Below are 22062 nucleotides of genomic sequence, written 5' to 3' on the forward strand. Positions count from 1 at the left end.
CAGATTACAATAATCCAGTCTTGAGGTTACCAACGTTATGGGTTGCTGTGACCAGGCTATCTTTGTCCAGGAATGGCAAGGAATGATCACAGCTTGTACACCAGCCAATGCTGGTAAAAGGTGCTCCTAGCCACTAGTTAATTGTGCATCCTCAGGCTAAGCCTGAACTCAGACTGGATTGGATCCAGATAATCATTTTTCTCTAAGAGCACCCAAAACTGAAGCATTAATTATACAAATTAAGCATGTTGGCTTCGGTTTTCTCATTTGCCATCATCATTCCTCTTTTGCTTATGGAGCAGGATAAGGAACTACGGTATGTGGACTAGCACCAATACCTGCTCTGGCTCTGGAAATGGCACAAGGTTACATCAGTCTTTGCCAACCTGGAGCCCTTCAGATGTTCTGGACAACAGCTGCCATAAGCTGCAGCTAGCACAGCAAAGCTGGCTTGGACTGATGGTACTTGTAGCCAAGAAAATCTGAAGAGTATCAGGTGAAGGGTATATTACATTTTCCACATATTTTTGAGCCATGGAAACTACTATTGATAAGTGCTGTGCAGGGTTCAGCAGAGGAAATGGTCCAGCAAGGGACTTTGGGAGGTTACAGGTGATGAACCAGGAAGCCCCCAAAGACAAATTATCTGAATTAGTTAGCTGTGGGCCATTCATTGTCTACTTCTTAACCATGGGTTATTACATCTGTCAGCTTCTTTGTTACAGTGCATTTTTTGTGCAGTGCTGATAGGGTGATTGGTCTTCTCTTATGCATCCCTGACTGGTTTTTTCTTTTTCTTTTCTTTTTCTTACTCTTTTCTAGGCACCTTGGCCACAGACCTGAGTTCCATCCCTTGAGGCATGGATTTGATGAGTGGTTTGGATCCCCTAATTGCCATTTTGGACCTTACGATAACAAGGCAGTGCCTAACATCCCTTTTTACAGGGACTGGGAAATGATTGGCAGGTAGCCGCTTTTCTGTGTCATCTGTGCCTTGTTGCCTTTTGCTTTTCTTCTTCTTTTTCTGGCTCCTATTAAGCACTGCTACAGAAGAGGGCCTAGGGCTCCATTCTGCTGCCCTTCCTTCCTTCCAGCAGAGCATAACGTGCTGGCGTTTGCCTTTTTTCCCCCTGTAAGAGGCCAGGGGACTCTGGGCTTCTGGATCAAGGACCTCTGCAGGGCTGCATTTTCCAGAAATTCCACCACACGTCAACACTTACTGAGACACACCAGGCACCCGAGGTGAAGTGATGGAAACACCACCTGATATGCACACTGAGCGGGCTTGCAGTACCCCCTGAGGAGCTGCCATATGCAGTGAATTATGTATGAGAACTCCATTAACAATGACAAGGTTGCAGAGTTAATCACTCGGAAGTTAGGAAACACCAGCCCCCCAACTGGCTTACTTTTCTGCTGTAGCTTTGGCTGAAATCCACCAGCCAATGTTACTCCTGAGAAAATCACTCTGAAGGCCCCTTCTAAGTTACGCTTTCCTCTACAGAAATATAGTATGTCTCCATTTAAAGGTAAGAGATATTAAGAAGTGCCTCTGATTGCTTTCTGTGTGGCATTAAATGTGTTTTTGTCTGCTGTGCTGCCCAGTCTAGTGTGCTTATGAGTGGGTGGAAAAGGTCCTGTTTATGCATTATCTACTCTGACATTAATGCAGTTTTCCCCAACCTTGTACCCTCCAGATACTTTGAACAACAGCTTCCACATGTTGTTGGGTTCCCTAACTCCTACCACCCCTGACCATTGGCTGTGCTGGCTATGATGGGAGCTGTACTCCTATATATCTGAAGGGCCCAGTGTTGGGGAAAGCTGGATTAAACTATATAAGATAAACAGCCAAAAAAGCAATCCTCAGCGAAACAGAGCAGAGCTATTTGAGATTGTATTCATGGTTTGCGTACATGGAGTAACATTTCCTATTACATAGTGACTCACTGCCATCTTCCCAGGGGACTGATGGGGAGCAAAGCACTTATTCCCCCACTGCCATATCCTGTAAAACATCTGGAACATTTTTTCTGTTTTTTGTTTAAAACTTTCTAGGTATTACGAAGATGTAAAAATTGACCGTAAGACGGGGGAAGCCAACCTAACTCAAATGTACTTACAGGTACTCTGTATTCTGATAAAACGTTCTTTAAAACCCACAGGCACTTTCTGCTTGCTTGCTTATACATATGTAGCATGGGTGGCCATATTTAAGGTTGATTCTCTTGTCATTTCCAGGAAGCCCTTGATTTCATTAGCACACAGCATGCCAGCCAACAGCCGTTCTTTCTGTATTGGGCAATCGATGCTACTCACGCGCCTGTGTATGCCTCCAGGGAGTTCTTGGGCACTAGCCAACGAGGACTGTAAGTCGCTTTTTGAGCTGAAGTATCATTTCCTCCTCCCTTCCTTTTTTTGGCACTAGAAGAAAAGCACTAGAAGAAAACCAAGAACAGTGGTGGTTGACAATAGAGAGCACAACTTACAAGTTTAAAAGTACGTTTGTTATGAGCATTAAAGAGCAGCAGGTGCTTTGAGAGTGTTTATCCTCGGTTGAAGACTCTCTTGCAATCTGAAATAAAAGTGTTGCATCCAAAGCAAATAGGGTTGACAACTATTGATTGAGATCAAAGATTCTGGTACCTGGGTACAGTCTGGAGGCAAGACCAAAGCTGATCTGAGGGTTATCTAGCCAGGGAGCCAAGCATAAAAGCTGTCATATCAAAGGTGTACAGCCCAAAAAAACCTGGAGGGAAGTGTTAGACTCTCATTTTCTGACAACTGACCCCGAAGCAAAACCAAAAATAAACATTTAAAATGGCCACATTTTATTTTTTTGTTTTTTTAAACAGTAGATTGGTAACTTTGCTTTCTGATTACTGTATTTATTCAAATCTAATGCTCACCTTTTTTGGCCAAATTACATTGCGAAAATTAAGGTGCGCATTAGATTCTATGGTACATTTACATTTGCCAGCAAATAGGGTTTTTTTGTTTTGTTTCAAGGTTCTGAAAATTGATGGTTCATTAGACTCGAGTAAATACGGTGTTTTTAGTGGATGGTGTCTTCCCTCTTCTCTCCAATTTTGTTTATAGAGGTTAATTTGAGCCAGGAATCACCAGGGCTTAGTCAAGGACACGTGTCCAGCATCAGAGATTAAGAAATTTGGAAGACTCCCCCCATCCTTTGCACTAAGATTTCCTTTGCAACTTTCAAGTACTCTGTGTGTGTGCTTGTCCACACACACGCTTCCTCTGTGGTTCCTGTTCTCCTCACCATCCATTCCAGTTTTGCTTTGAGGACATTCTGTGCTGAGTGAAGATGACCAGCTGAAATGGAGTGGGGCTTTCAAAAGGCCCCCAAATCAGAAAGAAGGGAGCCAGCTTTGTGGTGATCAGCAGCTTCCCTTGTGAGATTGGGTGGATCTTGCTGTTGGGTTTTTAGCTTCTCTGGGAGCACACCTGAAAGTTCTCTTGGTGATACTGAGTGACCACTTGAATATAACTAAGAGCTATATATAAAAACAATACCTAATAATTAATGTGTTAATTATGAATAAATAAAACTTTTAAAAACAGTTAAGAGCTTTGCTCTAACAACCAACATACCCCTCCCCAAACATAACTAAGATTTGTAAATTCCTGGTGGGTAGCCGTCTTGTTAAAGCAAAAACAAAGAGGTTTATGGTATCTTAAAATCAACCTGAATGACTCATGCATCTTGACAGCATGGACTCTGACCTATTCAAGCTTTTGGTAGAATAATAGTGCATATTACCTGGAATTCAATCCCAGTTCATTCAACAGAGCTTACTACAAGGTCAGGGTGGAAAAAAATCCAATCCTGTTCACACTTACCTGAGAGTAAGCCCGCTTGAACACAGTAAGACTCACTTCTGAGTAAACATACATGTGTTTTTACATATTTAAGGTCCCAAAAAGACTCCATATTTGAAGAACTGGAAATAAACATTTGTTGCCCAAAGAAATATGCAGAATAACTCATTTCCTTTTCCAATTATTTAAGACATTTTTATACTGCCCTTCATTAAGAAACGTTCCAGGGTGGCTTACAAACAATATAATCCAATATAATGTGCTAACTTTTATACTGACTACATAAAGTCAACACATTAAAACCATTGAATACTTAATATCTACAGTACCTAAAAGAAATACTAAAAGCTTGGTATTAAGACCTTTAAGAAGAAGGGCCCCGCTGGAATAGACCAAAAGCCCATCTAGTCCAGCATCTTGTTCTCACAGTGTCCAGCCAGGTGCCCAAATGGGAATCCTGTAAGCAGGGATCTCATAAGCTGTTGTAAACAATTAGCAAATAGATGAGTAATAGCTGCCTAAAACCAATAAAGAGTGACATCTTCCTTATCAGTACCAGTATCCTCAGCCCTTAGCAGTCTGTTATAAAATTTATTTTGTAAATGAAACACTTTTTCTGAACCCTTGCTATTTTTGGAACTGGTTGATTTAAAAAGGGGGGTTGTTTTTTAATGTGTTTATTATTTTGTTGTAAGCAGCTTTAAGAGCAGTGTGTTGGAAACTATTTACAGATAAATAAATATTACCGTTGCATATTACAGAATCTACAAGTCCTAAACACAAACACACACACACCCCCACTTGACAGGCTTGTAATTTGCTCTCCCTGCCTCTCAGGTATGGTGATGCAGTGCGAGAAATTGACGACAGCATTGGGAAAATACTGAGTCGCCTTCAAAAGCTGGGCATAAGCAACAACACCTTCGTATTTTTCACATCTGACAACGGTGCTGCCCTTGTTTCCGGTCCTGATCAAGGTTGGTCTTCCTGGTACAGAGCTTGTCAAGTTAGGAATAGAGAATTTGAGACTTCCGCATTTCACCTAGTGCGTTCCTAAGATCTAACTGGTCCATTCCTAAGATCTAACAGGTAAAATGTGGCCGGCTGACATCTGAACCAACTTATTAAGCCCCAGATCTGTAAATTCCCCTTAGTGTGTCTCAATAAATGCAGAGGATCTTACAAGCATGTCTACTGAACTCTGAAAAGCTGTTAAGATGACAATTCCCTTGCATTTGCAGGTTTGCTCCATTTCACAACTTTTTGGTTTTCAGTTCCCTTGGGCACAGTCACTGTGAATTAATCACTTGCCCCCTGTAATTTGTTCACACATCCCATCCCCGCAGTCTCAGAGGCAACTCTGAGGTTGATTTCAGGAGCATACAGATCAGAAGGAATCGCCACGAGTTCTAATCCCAGTCAAGTTATTGGCTCTTTTTATGACCTCCCGCAACTCCTGACTTTCAGCTGAGCAGCAATGGCCTCTGCTAACTGGCTGCTGATTTAGAACATTATGTCTGTTTGCAGTTGTGATCTTTAGTATAGAGAGACAGGAAAATTTGTCTGCTACTAATCACCTTGTTTCTCCTCTATTCAAATTACAATTAATGGTGATGCAAAGAGACTGAAGTAAACAATATATACTTTGGAAATTACTCTTGATATTGGTTAACCAACCCACTGTATGGAAACTGAGGTCTCATTCTGTCTATAGCCTTCAGCAAATCACTGTTTCTCAGCCTCCTTCCCTACTCATAAAAATGTTAATAATAATAACAATAATAATAATTAAGAGCCTAATCTTCTGGAACACTTAAGAGGATGAATGCTTTAAGGTTTATATGGTAGTTTGTAGGCTAAAAAACCATCTTCAACTGAGACTTAAAGCTTGTTTTCTAAAAGCTACACAAATGCAATGTCAAGAAATAAACGAACATCAAGTATATGTTGTCATTATGATATTTCAGTGATGTCACACCAATGTCACAGGTCAGTATGCTACTGCAAATTCCAGGATGGAAAGGTTAATATGCTATGTAGACTATGATGTTGATTGACATTGTTCAAAGGACTTGAACAAAATTTGTTGGTGGTGTCCTTGGGGAATAGGTTTGTTTTACCCTTTAGTTTTGCTTATTTCACCTTTGAGTCATACCTCTCCAGAGCTCTTTTAGAATTACTGTTTTCTCTTTCTCTAGCTGGTAGCAATGGCCCTTTCCTATGTGGCAAGCAAACTACCTTTGAAGGTGGCATGAGAGAGCCAGCAATTGCCTGGTGGCCAGGACATGTACCTGCTGGGCAGGTGAGAGTCTGGAGTTATTTAATGACTTTGTTACAGTCTGTTCTGAAGGTGTCTCTTTCTTTTTAATGAATTCTAGTGGGCTTTTAGTCAGAGAGACCTGTTCTCATCTTGCAGAAGAGCCTTCCAGGCATGGCAGTAAGATCTGGTGTTGCAGCACTATGGAGTGAGCCATTTTCTCCCACAAGGCTAGAGGTAGACGGAGGCCTTTTGAGCCCTTGCCTCCAGTCTGGCTGTCCCTGGTTGCACCCCCTTTGTGAGAACTGCAATCCTCTGGCCTGTAGATGGGCATTCTCCTGCACTGTGTGGCCTCCTGTTTTGTGTGCTTCTTGCACCCTTTTGAATCCATGGAGGATCGCTGTCAGGCAGTGCAGACAACACTGAACCAGATGAACCAATGGTCTGAGTCAATATAAGGCAGTTTTGTATGTTCCTAGGCAGCTAGAATAATCATCAGGGTAACTCAGTTGATCTTCCACCACCCTTATCGTTAGAATGACCTTTCTCCAATCCTGCCTAGACATTTTTAGTGGCAGTTCAGCCTGTTTCAGTATGTTTTCCCCCTTGTATCTCTAGAAGGTTAGAACAACTTCAGTTCTTCCTAACAGATTGTAGGAAGGCAAAGCAAAATGTTGGAACACCAGTCATGATAATCTGCTGTTGGAGCAAAGTTACCTAATTTTATATTTAGCCTTCTATAAAGCAAATAACAATACAGTAGTAATGTTTAACATTAGTCAGGAGTTTAAAGCACTTCACATGCATTACTTCAGATGCATAATCCTTATAGTAACCCTACATAGGAAGTCTCTTTTATTATCCCCCATATTGGAGGGGTAAGGGGTGGGGAGACTGGGAGGACTAAAGCTGTACGGCAGTGGTTTGCCTATGGCACTATGAACTGCCTTTGTAAAGTACAGTTGCTGGTACCCACCCAGGCCATTGCCATGAGAGGTATGCACCTAAGCATCCCTAATTGTCTTCCAGATTTCCGCCTTGCTTCTATAGGGCCAACACTGTTACCTGTAAACAAGTGCATGCACAATATTCAGGGCATATGTTTAAAGTGGAGTATGTGTGCTCACTCCTCCTCCCTAGCTTGACTTAGCTTTAATTGTGAGCCCTTTGGAACAGAATCCTTTTGTATCTGCACATTGATGGGTTTATAACTGATATACTAAATTAGCAGATCTCATGTTAGGGAAGCAGCCATCGCATGTTGTCCTAAAGCATCCAAGAAGTAGGCAAAAGTGGATTGGGATTTTTTAGGTGACTGTTGCACTGAGGGAGGTCTGTGTACTAGGATGTGGCTGTTTCTCTGCTTAAATCTGAAGTGATTCTGAGCTCTATGGTAACCAGCAGGTAGCTCTCCTCAGGTGGCAACAATGGTGTGTGAAAGAAACCATCTTGGTCCTCATTAATGATCAAACAATCAAAGCCTGTAGGAAACAGGTTTCTAAGTAAATAATGGGTGTTTTCTTTCTTTTGTGGATATCTTCATTCCAAAGAGAGAGAAAGCTATTCAGAAACTGGACTTTTATGAATCCTTTGTGCTCTTGGACGAAGAAAACTTTTAGTTTCTAATCTACATCTCCTTTCAAGGCTTTTTAATTAAATTGAGAAGAAGGCACTGTATTAATGATACATTGGCCCAGCTTGCACAAAACGCTAAGCCACATACCATGGCTTAGTGGGTATGAGCAATTGTGCATGTTCCCAGAGTGAAGATCTTGGCTGCTGCATTCCTCCCTTGGTCCTGTTGCTGCTGTGCTGCCTGGGGCTACATTATGGTTTAGCTTAGTGTTAAGTCTGAATCCTGGCTTGTCCCCCTGACAAACCACAAGGGGTAAACCAATAGCAAACATTGGCCACACCTTGTGGTTTGGAGTGAGACAAACGATGAGCCCAGGTTCGCCCATAACATGCTCTCCCCTGTGATCATCATGTTTGCTTGTTTGCATTAAGTCATGGTTTGGCTCAATGTTGACTTGTGCTCCATGTCATTGACTGACTGGGAAGGATGCTTCCAGATATCTTAAACCCAGTGAATGAAGTGGAGAGATGATTTCAGGTTTGTCACTGTTAATGTGTATTGCACACAATCATATGTCGTCCTCTTTAAAATGTTGAACATAACACTTTTGATCTCTATTCAGAGGTGTTTGTGTAGGTGAACTCTTTGCAAGCAAAGGTCAGTGGTCTCTGAATGTTGCACACAACATACTTCTGATCCTCAGCCAGCAGGCCCCGTCTGAGCCCCTCTACCGTCCCTTGGTGCCTCCTACCCACCATCCTATAAGGGTTCTCCTGGGGAGTTGGCTTCCTTTGTTGGGATTGCACACCTTTAGAGATAAAGCCTCTGCCCCATGTGCCAGCATGAGAATGTGGTGGCAGCTCTTATTTTATAGAGAAATACAGCACAATAGATGTTAATGGCTGTTTCCTCCTTACTTTCAAGACCTCTTATGCTCTGAAGCCCCACAGTCTCCCTGCCGCAGGTGAGAAGAGCTGCTTTTTGTTTCTGCCTATCTGCTCTGGCATCATGTCCTAAAGTTCTGCTGATCTGCATGGTTCTTTTCCTGCTTTTCTAGTTCTTTCTTCATTCTTTCTCTTTTCAAAGTTTGTTGCCTGACCTCTTCTATCTGCTCCCCCTCCAAAAAATGGATTTCAATGGGACATATTTACAGATTTTCATTGCATATCTGCATTGCTTAATTCACTCCTTACTTTACTGTGTTGCCTAATTGAAGCTGAAGTAGCTCACAGCCTATCTTCATAATCAATGCCAGAAATATCTCTAGGACATCCGTAGATAACACCTCATGCATCATGAAGTGGACTGCAGCCCATGAAAGCTTAATGCCAGAAAAGAATTGTTAGATGTTTCAGGTGTTACAAGACCCTTTGTTGTTTTTGCTGCAGGAGACTAAGGCAGCTACTCCTCTGGAAATCTAGGAATCAATACAGGCATGAGTGGAAGTTGTTTACATGGCTGGAGTTTCCTCTTTTTGAAGAGAGGGCAAAAGCTCCTTCCCAGAGGAATGTATTGCAACAGAAAAAATCCTCAGTTAACCTTGTATTCCGCCATTGTTGTATTACAGAAGCTGATCTGTTTTTGTTTCTTTTGGCTGTCTTTAATTTGATACCGAGCTACCCACCTACATGGCAGTTTACAAAGAATGAGGAGAGAACAGGCACCTGTTCCTAAGGACTGTCAAGAGCCTTTGCCAACCTTGTGCCCTCCATATGATTTGGACCATGGCTTCCATCAGCCCTTGTCATGTTGGATGGAGCTGATGGGAGTTGTAATCCGAAATAACTGGAGGGAACCAATTGACACAAAAACGGCAATAGAAAAAGGGAAGGGGGCTGTGTCAAAGGCTTCATAGGAAATGCTACATTCCAACATCATTTTAGGTACACTTAGTCCCCAGAGACCAGTGGGTTTAAGTACTCCTGTCTCTGTCTTGGATTGCAGCCTTTGACATGAACTCTTTTTTGCCCAAATGAATGGTTTGTGAGCAGATATTTTTTGTTACATGACGAACTCTGATATTCACAGACAAACAAGCCTGCCTCCTCTCCAGCTGTGGAGCTTTATAAACCATTTTTAAACAACAACAGCAGCAGAAGCAGCAAATGTGTCTGTTAAAGATGGAGCTGTGTGTTCATTGTACCGAAGGAAGCTCAATTGATATATGCCTTTTAAATTATGTACTGTGTGATGCAGACTGCAAATCTGGATATATTTATTTTTGCAGGATTTGGAATATTCTGGCAACTACTAGCACATTGAAAAACAATAGAAGAGGGGGTAAATAGCTTGGGTATGAAAAGGCATTAGCTTCCCTGCCATGTGAGAACTATCGTAATCTTGTCTCAAGATGGCATTTTTAAGCTTTCTACAGACATTCCTCATTATACTCTCAAACATGAGGGCTAGAAACTGCTTCAGATGAAAGCAGAAGTTCTCAGAAGGTCAATATGCATGTCAAGATTCTTGAGTGTGCAAACAGAGTGGACATGGGGAATGTACTAAGTATACATACATTAGTCAAACTGAAGAAAGTGTGTTAAATATAAGAATAAAGGAACATGGTACAGCAGAACTGGAATGAGAGAATAGTAGGTGATTTGGGGGTTTTTTGGGTTAGTTCTGGAGAAGAGTTTTCTGAACCAGAAGCGTCCTCCTTACTAAGTTTTCATAGTGTCAGTTTTCATAGGTTTTTTTGCCCATACTGTTTTAGGTTGTGGAACATAAACAAGCACTCTTTCTGGATTTCTTGCTCTCCCCACTACCCAAAAGTCTTGGCTGAATTTTCCAGGTGGATTCATAACCAGCGAAAACAAACTTTAAACATTTTCCCATGCTGCCTCTGCCTTCTAGAAGCATCCTGCTGGCGGGAATCTGTATTCTGCTGTTCTTTGAATCCTCTGTTTGCTCTGTGCCCCCTCCTTTCCTTTCCTTTCTCTCCCCCCCCCCCGCACGCTCCCCTCTTCCCACCTCCCCGGTTCTGCTCCCTGAAGGAGAAAAGAACATATCAGCCCAAAGACAGCAGTGCAACCTTTTCTTCACTATCTCCCACAGGGCACAAATTGAAATTGAATTAGACAGGGATATCAGGTCTGCTTGCTGTGATAAATGTAAAAGGATTTTATTTAAAAACACCCTGACATTTGTTCACCCAGTTTCAAATATTTAGCTTTCCCCCTTTCCATTCCTGGCGGGGGCAACTTTATTAATTGTCGCCTTTGATTCAGAGTTAGAGCTTGAAAGCACTGATAACGCTGGCGCTGGCTATTTCTTCTCGCAATGTGGCCCAGAGCAAAAAGGATTTCATTTTCTTAAAGACATTCTGTGTATGCCGAGAGTTTATAAATATATATATATATATATATATATATATATATATATATATATAAAACATTTTTATTTAAAAAAACACAACCTCTTCTTTACTTGCGGAATACCGGCTGTTCCTTGCTGATACTGGAAATATCTGATCTTGCTCCTCTGTTTTTCATTATTTATTTTTCACTGGGCTGTTACTCTCTAGAATATCCTTCCTCCCCCCCCCCCCCATTTGTTACAGGAATTGCAAGCAAAATGAAAGCGTGCTGTCAACGCAAGAAAATACTAAATCCCCCCCAACCTTATTTCTCCACTGAAAATACTTCAAAGTTTATATAAAAATCGTAACCTCCTCCCTGCCCCCCTCCCCCCCTCCGGTTCTTCTCTTTAATGTGGTGCTACAGATAAAACCAAGTGGCTGTAACACTGACGTTTAATTTCTTTTAAGAAGTTTTCTCCCCCTTTACGCAGAGAGAACAGCGTGCAAGACCACGGATGTAATTGGCCATTTAAAGTGAGCTGCCTGCACTCCGGGCTCTGTTTAATAGCGAGGGGCAGGTACAAGGAAGTCGCTGGCAGCTCCCTACTGGCCAGTCTATTGATTCAGGACAGAAATCAAAGGCTCTTTGAGTTTACCCACAATGTTCTGTTAAAAAAGTGACCTTAAACCATTCACCTCTTCCCCCTGCCGCTGCCCTTCCAGCCCAAACACAGCTTGGAGAATTTACAGCATCACGTGGTCCACAGGAGCCCAGCTTGGAGAAATGCTGCTCCTGTTGGGCTCAGCAGCTGCTTCCAAAAGCCTTCGACCTTGATAGCTGCTCTGAAAGGGTCTTTTAAAATTTATTTTTTGAAATATATAACTGCAAACATGAATCCATAAAAACAATATGCAGGTTCCAACTACTACCATATTGTACATAAGTATCCTTTTCTCATCGCCCTGAAAATCCCCACCACCATACTACACTTCATCACTTACCTGTATTATTTTAAACTTATATATCATCTCAATCATGAGAATGTGTCCAAAAATTCCAAATCGCATGCTGCTCTGAAACTGGTGAGTGTGCGACTTTATTGCTTCCGCAGCTTCCTTTAGGTATCTTAGCAAACCTCTGCTGGTAGGCCTGGCACCAGGCTTCTTTGGGTCTAAGAGTTCAAAGAACAAGTACAGAGGACAAGAGGTGGGATGAGACTCCCTCCCTCAAAGACACTTGGGCCACGTAGCTTGGTACTTGGTTTATTATTATTATTTATTTATTTATTTATTTATTTATTTATTTATATACTGCCCCCTATACCCAGAGGTCTCAGGGTGGTTCACAGAATAAAAATTTAGCTGTAAAACAAAATTTTAGCTGTAAAAATGAAATAATGCTGGTACATGGCTGTAGGTTAGAATACATGTATTGCATGCAGAAGGCTCTGGGTTCAATTCCTGGCATCTCCATGTAGGATGGGGAAACAGACCCATCTGAAATCCCAGAAAGTTGTTATCAGTCACTGTTGAATCTGATAAAAGGCAGCTTCCGCTGATCCTATTTTAATTATTCCTTCAGAATCATGAGGATTCTTAGTTTCTCTCCAGGGAAGGGCCTTTGCTCAGTTTTAGAGCATATACTTTGCATGCAAAAGATTCCAGGCTGCTTCCTCAGTACTTCTAGGTAGGGGCTGGAAAGACTTGGTTTGAAACCCTGGTAAGCTGCTTCCATTGTAGGTGATAACTGAGAAAAAGCTTCCTAAACACAAGCTTTTTACCCAACTGCCTGGAGTAGAATCCAGAATCAAACCCTGAACTGCATATCTTGGAAGGTGACGAGACTATTCTTAAGACCTCATCATTGGAAGCAGAAGCTCCCTCAACTCAGGGTCTGCTAGCTTTGATTGTTTTGCAAATGCTCTTGTCTTGTCAATGACAGGTGAGTCATCAGCTGGCAAGCGTGATGGATCTCTTCACCACCAGCCTCGCATTGGCAGGACTGCAGCCTCCCAGTGACAGACAGATCGACGGAATCGACCTTTCGCCTGTCATCCTGCAAGGCAAGTTAATTGACAGGTGAGTTATGAACATCACACTCGCGGCTTTCCATCCCTTGACTCCTCCAATTACTGGTGTGGAGCAGAAAAAGTTGGATATTTTTAGAGCCTCTTATTTTTAGAATGGGTCAGGTATTTTGGCTGCTGGATTGGGTGTTTTAAAGTAATGCTATTGTACTGACTCTAGCTCCCTGGCAGAGCACATATTGCATGCAGAAAGTCCTAGGTTCAATCTTCAGCATCTCCAAGTAGGACTGAGAGAACTGTCTAAAACCCTGGAGAGCCACTGCCAGTCAGCGTGGTATGCAGTACTGGGTTTGATGGACCAGTGCTCTGATTTATTATAATTAATTAATTAATTAAATTTTCTATACCGCCCTTCATCCGAAGATCACAGGGCAATTTACAGTGATTTTGACTGATATAAGGCAGCTTCACATATACACCCATAATACAATGTCGATTATATTTGTCCTCTCTAATTAGGAACAAATGTTCATATACAAGTAATAAGAACACTGGATAAAGAGAGTCAGTGGCAGGACATGAGGTGAAGGGCAAAAACTATACCAGATCCTTCTGCTATTTTCTAGAAATCATCCTGAAAATGTGAATTAATGCAGACCTCCCCACTGAATTTTCTTCATTGCTAATAGACTGCGTACTGGTCCAGTATGAACCTCCTTTAAAATAACAGCTGATCCACATTGTGTGCGCTGAAAACATCTGGGTGGGGGAATTTTCTCTTACATCTTTTGCATGCAAGCATAGCACAGACAGTGTTTAAAAATCCCTTTCCTCTACATTTTTGTCACCCGCCCTAATGTAGTTTCAAGGTGGTGTAGGGCACAGGATGTCCCTCACATGGCAGATATCAAGATAATTATTTGTCCGTTCTGCTCAGAATTCCCCTTTCTGTGACTGGTTTGCCAGTATTCACAGCACACTTGTACAGTCTGGCTTTCCAGGGCCGTACGCTGAAGACTTTGGCTTCCTGTACCCTTTGCAGCTCCCATCACACAGGTGCCCCCTCTTTTGGAGTATTTTAAGCCATCAGGCTCTGTGTGTGAAATTACATAGTCTGGTAGTTCAAGGATTAACAATTGCCAGCAAGATGACTTGCATAACATTTCATTCTTGCTTACGCAAACTCAGACTCTCGCCTTGATGGACGCTTTAAAAAATGCTAATTGAAAACCTTGCGGTGGAGGCTATTAGAAGGCAACCTGCTCCTGAGTGATAGCTGAGTTGCCAGCCAGGCTCCATTAAAGTGTTTGTCTCCCTTATCTGTGTGGCTGCCAAAAGCGAGGGAAGCCGCTTGTTTGGACACGTTACATTTCTCATGCGGCTGTACATCTCTCTTGTTGTCCTTCCCTCTCTCCATCAGGCCAATATTTTATTACCGTGGCAACGAGATGATGGCAATACGGGTTGGGCCTTATAAGGCCCATTACTGGACCTGGAGCAATTCCTGGGAGCAATTCAGCCAGGTAATTGAAAATCCTCCCTCCCTCCTTCCCTCCTGCATGCTTGTCTTCCTCCTCCCATAGAAATACACCCATCACTCCCAGAAGAGAAACTCAGATCATCAAAATGTCAACTTTTGCTCCATCTTCATTTTTGTTTAATGCAAGCCATGGTTTTGGGGATATGTTAAGGGGGTACAGATCAGGCTAGCCCACCTTCCACAGTGGTGCTCAGGAGGCCATCACCTGTGCATGTGCCTGCTGCTCTTTGTGACTGTCTCTGTCTAGTCCTGGCTGCTGTCATGTTCCTTCTGGTGGAGCATATGCCTGCACAGCATCCTTCGGAAGCACAGCAGGTGGAGCTGGGCACCAGCAGCCTCTGGGAGCATCAGAGGAAAGTGCTGGGCAGCATCAAGGAGAGGGTAAAGGAAGAACCAGAGGCTTGGAGGGTGATTTAGAGAGGCTTGGCGTGCCCTGTTAAGAAACAGCATGTAAAGTGTAACTATGTAAAATGATAATAACCATAATCTCAGAAATTGCCGCCGCCACCCTTGTCAGAACCACCAATAGCCACAGCGGCATAAATCTGCCTCACTTTGAAGGGTATAATCAGCCTGCCAGACTTTTGGCATTGCCAGTTGTCAAATGCCCCAGAGTTTAGACTTTAGTTAAGAGCGGGAGAGAATAATTTTGAGCAGAAGAAATATTGCAGGCAGCAGCTTTGATCGTGCAGTGCGGAGGAGTGGATCATCTTTCTACGGATGAATAAAATGTAGCTTGCTTCCAATTCTGTGCTCTGCTGCACAGAGGCAGCTGGTCAGGGTGCTGAGCTTCTTGTGCTGGCATAAGGAGACCCTCCCCTCCTGCCTCCACCGTTAGATGTTGCCAGGCTTCCCAGACCCCAGTGGATGTTTGCTACTGACACCCTTCTGATCACCAGCACATTGTCATTCAACCACTACAGAAATAAGTTCTTTTGAAACCTGCTTACGCCTTGCCCAGCACCCGATTCCAGGGGTCCTAGTATCCAACACACCAAAAGAAGTGGGATGAGGCCAAGGACCAAGCCCTGTCTTGCTCTGATGGGCCACAAATACACACCATAAATTATAGAACACCCTTCAAAAATGCATCAAACTCTAGGGCAATCTGATCTCTGCTGCTTCTCACGAAGTGGCTTTGTTCTCCGCTCTCTCTTTCTCTCCATTGGCTGCTCTCCTCATTTTAGCTGCGCCTTTCCTTTCCTCCATCCTCCATCCCGTCTACATTTACCAAAGCAGTGCTCAAGGTGGCTGGCAGCATTAAAACTGCAATAAAAGAATCAAAAAGTAAACATGTAAATAAAATTAAATGCAAAAAACCAGAAGCAACATAATAGTTAATCAGCTTCAAATACCAAAATGAATGAAAAGCCCACCTGAACCAAATTGTTTCCACCTGCTAGAAGGGGGGGACAAAGGAAACTACTATGAGAGAGAATGGGGGTAGCTGCAGGAAAGGTTCCCATATCCACTCTCTCATCCAGTTTCCATCTGGTCACAGCCTTCCTCCAGCTGCACTTGCCAAGCTGCTCTGGCAATGGAGATGGTGCATTGATGAAGCTTAGCATTGGTGCCAATCCTGATAGTATTTTTAATTCTTAGATTTTTGTTTCTCTCCTTCATGTCTTCTTCTTACCTAGCTTTCTTGAGAGAATAGGCCTTTTGTGATGGTGGGAGGACCATTGCATTTGGAAGCAGGAGAGGGCCGCAACCCACCCCGCCCCCATATTTTATGCAAAGATGAGAACGCGGATAAGTTTAATTGTTTTTATGCTGTGATTTAAGTATCTAGCACACAAACTGATGTTGAGAAGCATTTATTTTTGACCTGAGCCTCTTGCTACATGTCTGCCTTTCTGTGTGTGCTTAGCTGAGATAATGGGGACCAGTTACTCATTCCCAAGGTTATCCTCCTGTGAGCAGTGGCAGACGTGCAATTAAGGAATGTTTATTCCTTTCTAAGTCTTTGTTTAACTGCTAGTTGATAAAAGTCAGCAATTATACTGTACATCAGAGAGATGATTAAAAATTCATTTGCTTTCCTGCCGCTCATGTCGTCTGTGGTTGATGTGGGTAAAATTGGAGCACAGAATTAGTGGACAGAACAGCCATTAACAACGCTCAGAGAGAGAGCTGGGGTTGAAATTTGTTCAAATTCTTCTTCTCATGCTCAGACATTAATTACAACTCAAGCCAGCTTAATAATAATAATAATAATAATAATAACAATAATAATAATGTTATGCTTTCGATTTGCAGATACTTGAAATGCTCCCAAGGTGAAATTGTTGTACAATCTTTGTTTCACTGCCTTCAGATTCCGTATCAATATTGTTGATATTGGGTGTTAGGAGTTACAAAAGCTGATTTCTTTGCAAAATTGGGTGTTAGAAATTACAGATGTCGGTTTCATTGCAAAAATGTGAGTCCTAATGCATAAATTGCAAGTGACTCCGGAATTCCAGCCATGAGCTGATCCCGCATTGCATTGGATCCACTGGAGCTTGTCATGGGCAATAGTTGGGTCTCCTTAGTGACTCATAATCAGACATTTGATTCAGATGCCTGGCTGTGCTTGGCCCAAGGGAATGCAGTATTGTCATTAGCTTCCTTAGAGCCAGAACTGCATCCCCAAAGCTTTCACTTGCAAAGCTGTGAATTCAAAGCTGTGACGACAAAAAGAGTGCACCTCTTGGGGTTGTAGTGGAGTTCAACCTATCTAAACAGGACTGCACTTGATCAGATGTATCTAAACAGTCATCACAAGCCAGTTTGCTTATTTTTAGGTCTTTTAAGGCAGGGACAGTGGCTGTCTGTTCTTGGCTCTCTTTCCTCCAGCCCGTGATGAATGAATAAGTTTCATGAAGGTTCCACATTCTGTGGTAATAGCAATGGTGGATAAAGTTCACAAGACGCAGGTCCCTTTCCATGTCTGTGAGCATTTTCCTCTACATTACAGATTCATAAGTGCTCCATTCAATACGAGCTTTCATTCTGGATGGGGATCCTGGTCCATGGTTTGCCCCTCTTTGCTCATCTTGGCTCATCAGCTAAGGTGCTCCATTCTTGCAAATCATGCTGGCTACTCTTATTTGCTCTGGAGATCAAGTCTTGTTTGAATTCCTTGACTTCTGGTGTTTGCAGTTCTAAGATCCAATAACCTCAGTGTCCCAAACACAGACAGCATTTGCTCCTTAAACTTTGATGGTGCTTAGTCCATCCTAGCTGGTCACCCTCACCTGCATCATCACACCAAATGGACTATATTACTGGGTATATAATAGAGGAGGGAAAAATATGACTTGTCTCTCTCACATACACTACCTAGTCTTGCCCTAGGCTGGTGTTCTCCAATCTGAGTTTTCCCCTTCCTTGTCATGATCTGTTTTCTAGCTAGAACACCTTGGCATTTTTCTCTGACTTAATTATGAATATAAATGTTATTTAGTGAGCACCTGTTTTCCTTAAAGTGCCAAAAGAAGAAATATAAACCCACTCCACAGGAAATCCGCATGACTAAAGAAAACCTGGCTGTGTCGCTTTGCAGCTGTAAGTTGTGCGGGAGGGTTGCATTAGGAATATTTACTTAGCTGCCAGCCAGAGGCTGTAAAAAAGCCGTTTGTGATTTACAAGTAGTTCTTGTCTATGTAGTTTCAAATTGTCATAACACTTGGAAACTGATGAATGGGTTTGTGCTGAGTAAAAGGAAAGTTTAGTGTAGGGAGGGAGATGCTAGTAAATAACAAAGAAATTTGTGGTATTTTTGGAGACACATTTATTTTCTGGGCCAGTACAGTAGATAACTCTTTTAAGCCTATGCAGGCAAACCAAAGAACCTTGGGCTGCACTGGCAAATCCATTTGAGATACCACAGGAACGGCAAGCTCTTGGCAAGTGTTTGGAAGGATGAAAGGCCTGTGACTTCGCTTACCCTTTTGCTCTAGAAGTGTCAGGACCCTGCCCTTGAACGCACCTGTTCCTCTTGGAAAGAGGCTCAGCTGATTTGTTGACAGCACTTCCCTGTGACAAATATGTTTGGCCACATGGAGACATGCATCACTGTTATGCACAGACAAGCACTCTGTGCAGGAATTGGTTGAGTCTGAAGCAGACTTGCACAGATTCTGTGGGCCAGAGGGGAGGTCCTACATCCTTTAGGATGCAGCAGTATTGAGTGGAAGTCCCTACCTTCTTCTCCACCTTCTCTATAGTCTTGTCTCGTTCTCAAGAAGAGGAGGGCAGGGTCTCCACACCACCACCGCCTTGGACTATTAAAATGCTGTCTGTTACTTTGGGATCTCAAGGCTTGTTGGTTACATTTCTATCCCACATTTCCTTCAAGCAGCTCAAGGTGGTGTACTTGGCTGTCTCCCATCTTACTTTCCCAACAGCCCTGTGAGGTAGGTTAGGCTGAGAGCGAGTGACTAGTCCCTGGTCACCCAGTGAGCTTCATAGCTGAATGAGGATTAAAATCCAGATCTCCCCTGGTCCTCATCTCACATACTGGTTCTCCACTCTCATTCTTTTGCCCCTTGTGCTTTTCTCGTAGCAAGACATGAAGGCAGAAGTCTCCTCTCTGCTTGTCTTCCACAAAGCATTTTTTTCTGTCCCCGCTACAGCCCTGGTTGCAGTCCCTGAAAGAAGATGTATTTTTCATAGCCCCTGGGTGGATTGCATATTAGCCGATAGCTTCAGCTTCTTCCTGGTGCTGTCAGCTTCGTATCTTGTTAGCTTTCAATGATTTTTTTATCATAAAGGCCACTGTGTATTTTTAAAAGGTTTTGTGTCCATGTTTATACGAAGACCCCTGTTGTTTTAATATAAAATGCCAAAGGGTTTTTTTCATCCCGCAATCTTCTCTGATTGCCCTTCTCATCTGACGTGAACCAATCGATAGCACCTTTTCTGCGAGGGGGGGGAGGGTGTGTGGTGTGAAGTCAAGTAGAACCTCACAAATAATGACATTTGATTGTGGTCCTCTGAGCATGTGGGTTAGCCATCGATCGCTTCTGCTTGAGAGCCGATGGAGACTTTCTGATTTGCACCCCCCGCCCCCGGTCCCTTGCAGACAGTTAACATGTGAAAAGCGATTTTTGTTCAGCAGGGCTGAAGCAACAGCTGCTGAGAAGAAGTCATGGTAATAGCATTTTCAAAGGAGGGGTCTAGGTGGTGATTCACTCTGCATCCTAATTCTAGAGACTTTTGCCTGGAATCCTCCGGGTCGGTGGAAATAGCCTGTCTTCCCACAAGATGGCTGGAGCTTGAAGGGCCAAGAGTGTGGTTATGCTGAGGATTCCTGGTTCAATCAGCTTCCTCATTCATAACTTCATTTCCTAGTACGTAGCTCTTTCCCCCGTTCCTCCTGTGCTGTGTCCATTGGAATGAGGAAGCCTCCGCAAGAGGACAGAGACGCTCCTTGTGTCAGCCAGGCGGATATCGCAGTTGCTCATCAGGCCAGAATGATCTGGGATCGTGCCCAGGTGATGGATTGCCAAAGGCCGTTTGTTAACACACGTACGCACACGTTGGTGGTTCCACTGCTTGGCTGGGAGCCAACTGGCAACCGCCTGCTGTTTTGCCTCATGTTTATATCGACTGAGCATCTGTGGCCCATTTGCTTGGGAAATTGATGCACTGGCAGGGCAGCCATAGAGCACTGTGACCAAGGTCGTCTCTCTCTCTCTCTCTCTCTCTCTCTCTCTCTCTCTCTCTCTCTCTCTGTGTGTGTGTGTGTGTGTGTGAGAGAGAGAGAGAGAGAGAGAGAGAGAGAGAGAGAGAGAGAGAGGAGGAGAAGAAGAAAGAGGAGGGGGGAGGAAGGAAGAAAATTTTTGGGAAATAGGGCAGGTGGCAGAAGGGACACACATCTGATCTTCCACGAAAGCTAGGGTGGAGATGGGAGGGCAACAGAGACGACTCGGTGCTTCTTTAAATACTTAAGAGATTCAAACTGTTCTGTCGTAGACTTGGGGATGTGTGCTATGGCTAAGTCTGCGTAGAAAAATCAATAGGTAATCAAAAATCAAAAATGTAGGTAGGTTTTTAACAATCTCTGGAAGGAAAAATCAGCTGTGGGTTTTTTGGCCTTACTGTAGGGAGGGAAATCAGAATGGGGACTTCTGCCCATGTATTTGAAGGAAGTTCCCTTTCTGGATCCCTCCCAGAAGCCACTTCAGATCCTTCTCAGAGAAGACTGATTGGCCCAATCCTCACTGTTTCATACGGCTTTAGTTTTCAAAACAAGATGGCTTTTGTGCTTTAGTGTGTGTATACACAGGAAACTGAGTATCCTTCTTAATCTGGAGTAACATCCGCTTCCACCTTCTTTTGTTTTTACAGTGACTAAAGCAAGTTAGATTCCCCATGGTTGCCACCAATGCAGAACATGCCATGGAAAACGTGGGGAACAGCAACCCTTGGGCTTCAGGGTGGCCAGAAGGGTTGGAGGAGACTGCAGAGGAAGCACGCTGTGGGAGCCCCTGCTTCCTCTGTGGTTGTTCCTTTTGATTCCTGCAATGGAGGGGGTTGGACTAGATGATCCTTGGGGTCCCTTCCAACTCTATGATTCTATGAAAAGGAAGTGGCAGCAGTCACAGGGGACACAGCTGGCACAAGAGAACTGCCTGCTGGCCCGAGCTGGGAGGTCTGCCCTAATATTGGGAATGAAAGCCAAACCCAAGCTGAGTGCTGGTGCAGCAGTTGCAAACCACCATTCTGTTCCTTGGGTGGCTGCACTCACAGCTCACATCTGGAGGTAGTGGGCCTGCACGTGGTTGCGTGGAAATATATTTCAGCCCCCAATCAGCTGAGTGTGTTAATGCTAAGGCTGTCTTAACATGAGAAGCCAAGGGTGCTCTGTAAACAGAGCAGCGTGGAAGCAAATACCCAGAGAATAAATTCTTACCTCAAACGAAAACATTTGCACTAGAGGAGCGCAGTACTAATTAGCAGGCTCTTAATTAAATAGCCTTTTTGATTTGCATCCAAATTACAACTTGTATGTTACGTCTTGGCTTTGATTAGCTGTTGTCACCGTTGTCTTCTTCTTAAAATAGTATTGAAATGCTCCACTTTGCGCAAATGCAAACCACGCTTGGTCTCGGAGGTCTCCAGCACCAGGAGGTGAAAAGGTCAATCACCTCCGTATCCATTTAAAATCCATTATGGCCTGCCTGCTGCAGCTTATCAAGCAACTCTCTCTCTCTTTATTTTTCTAGCCACTGATTCAGGAATCTATAGCTCTGTGCAGGTAAATGGGATTTCATGGGCTTCTAACCTTTCTTACTTTATTGAAAAGCAGAATATTAACTGCTCCACTGACCAGCCTGTCCATTAAAGACACACAGGATATTTTTAGAAAATTGTTTGCCAATCAAATCCCCTCCAACGTCTGTGGAGAGCCTTTCAGCTTAGTGTTCATTCTATGTGCAAACAGTACAGCTGTGCCGCTGCCCCTCCCGTCCCCCCTTTAAATGGGTTTTGCCATGCTGGCCTCTGTATTATGTAAGTCCTTTTCACAAGGAGGGT

General features: G+C 43.3%; 1 protein-coding gene across 5 annotated transcripts in view; it reads left to right on the top strand.

Moving 5' to 3' along the window:
- The window catches only part of GALNS (galactosamine (N-acetyl)-6-sulfatase), a 53037-nt gene that overhangs the window by 14078 nt on the left and 16897 nt on the right, over positions 1-22062 (top strand). For all 5 annotated transcript variants that reach the window (XM_083626311.1, XM_083626314.1, XM_083626315.1 and 2 more), the window contains 7 exons: positions 823-966; positions 2059-2125; positions 2242-2369; positions 4678-4817; positions 6039-6142; positions 12914-13050; positions 14419-14521. In XM_083626311.1, the coding sequence (XP_083482437.1) occupies positions 823-966; positions 2059-2125; positions 2242-2369; positions 4678-4817; positions 6039-6142; positions 12914-13050; positions 14419-14521 (823 nt within the window). The remainder of the gene's footprint in view (positions 1-822; positions 967-2058; positions 2126-2241; positions 2370-4677; positions 4818-6038; positions 6143-12913; positions 13051-14418; positions 14522-22062) is intronic.

The sequence above is a fragment of the Podarcis filfolensis genome (genome assembly GCF_964270895.1).
Source record: "Podarcis filfolensis genome assembly, chromosome: 8".
Taxonomy (NCBI): Eukaryota; Metazoa; Chordata; class Lepidosauria; order Squamata; family Lacertidae; genus Podarcis; species Podarcis filfolensis.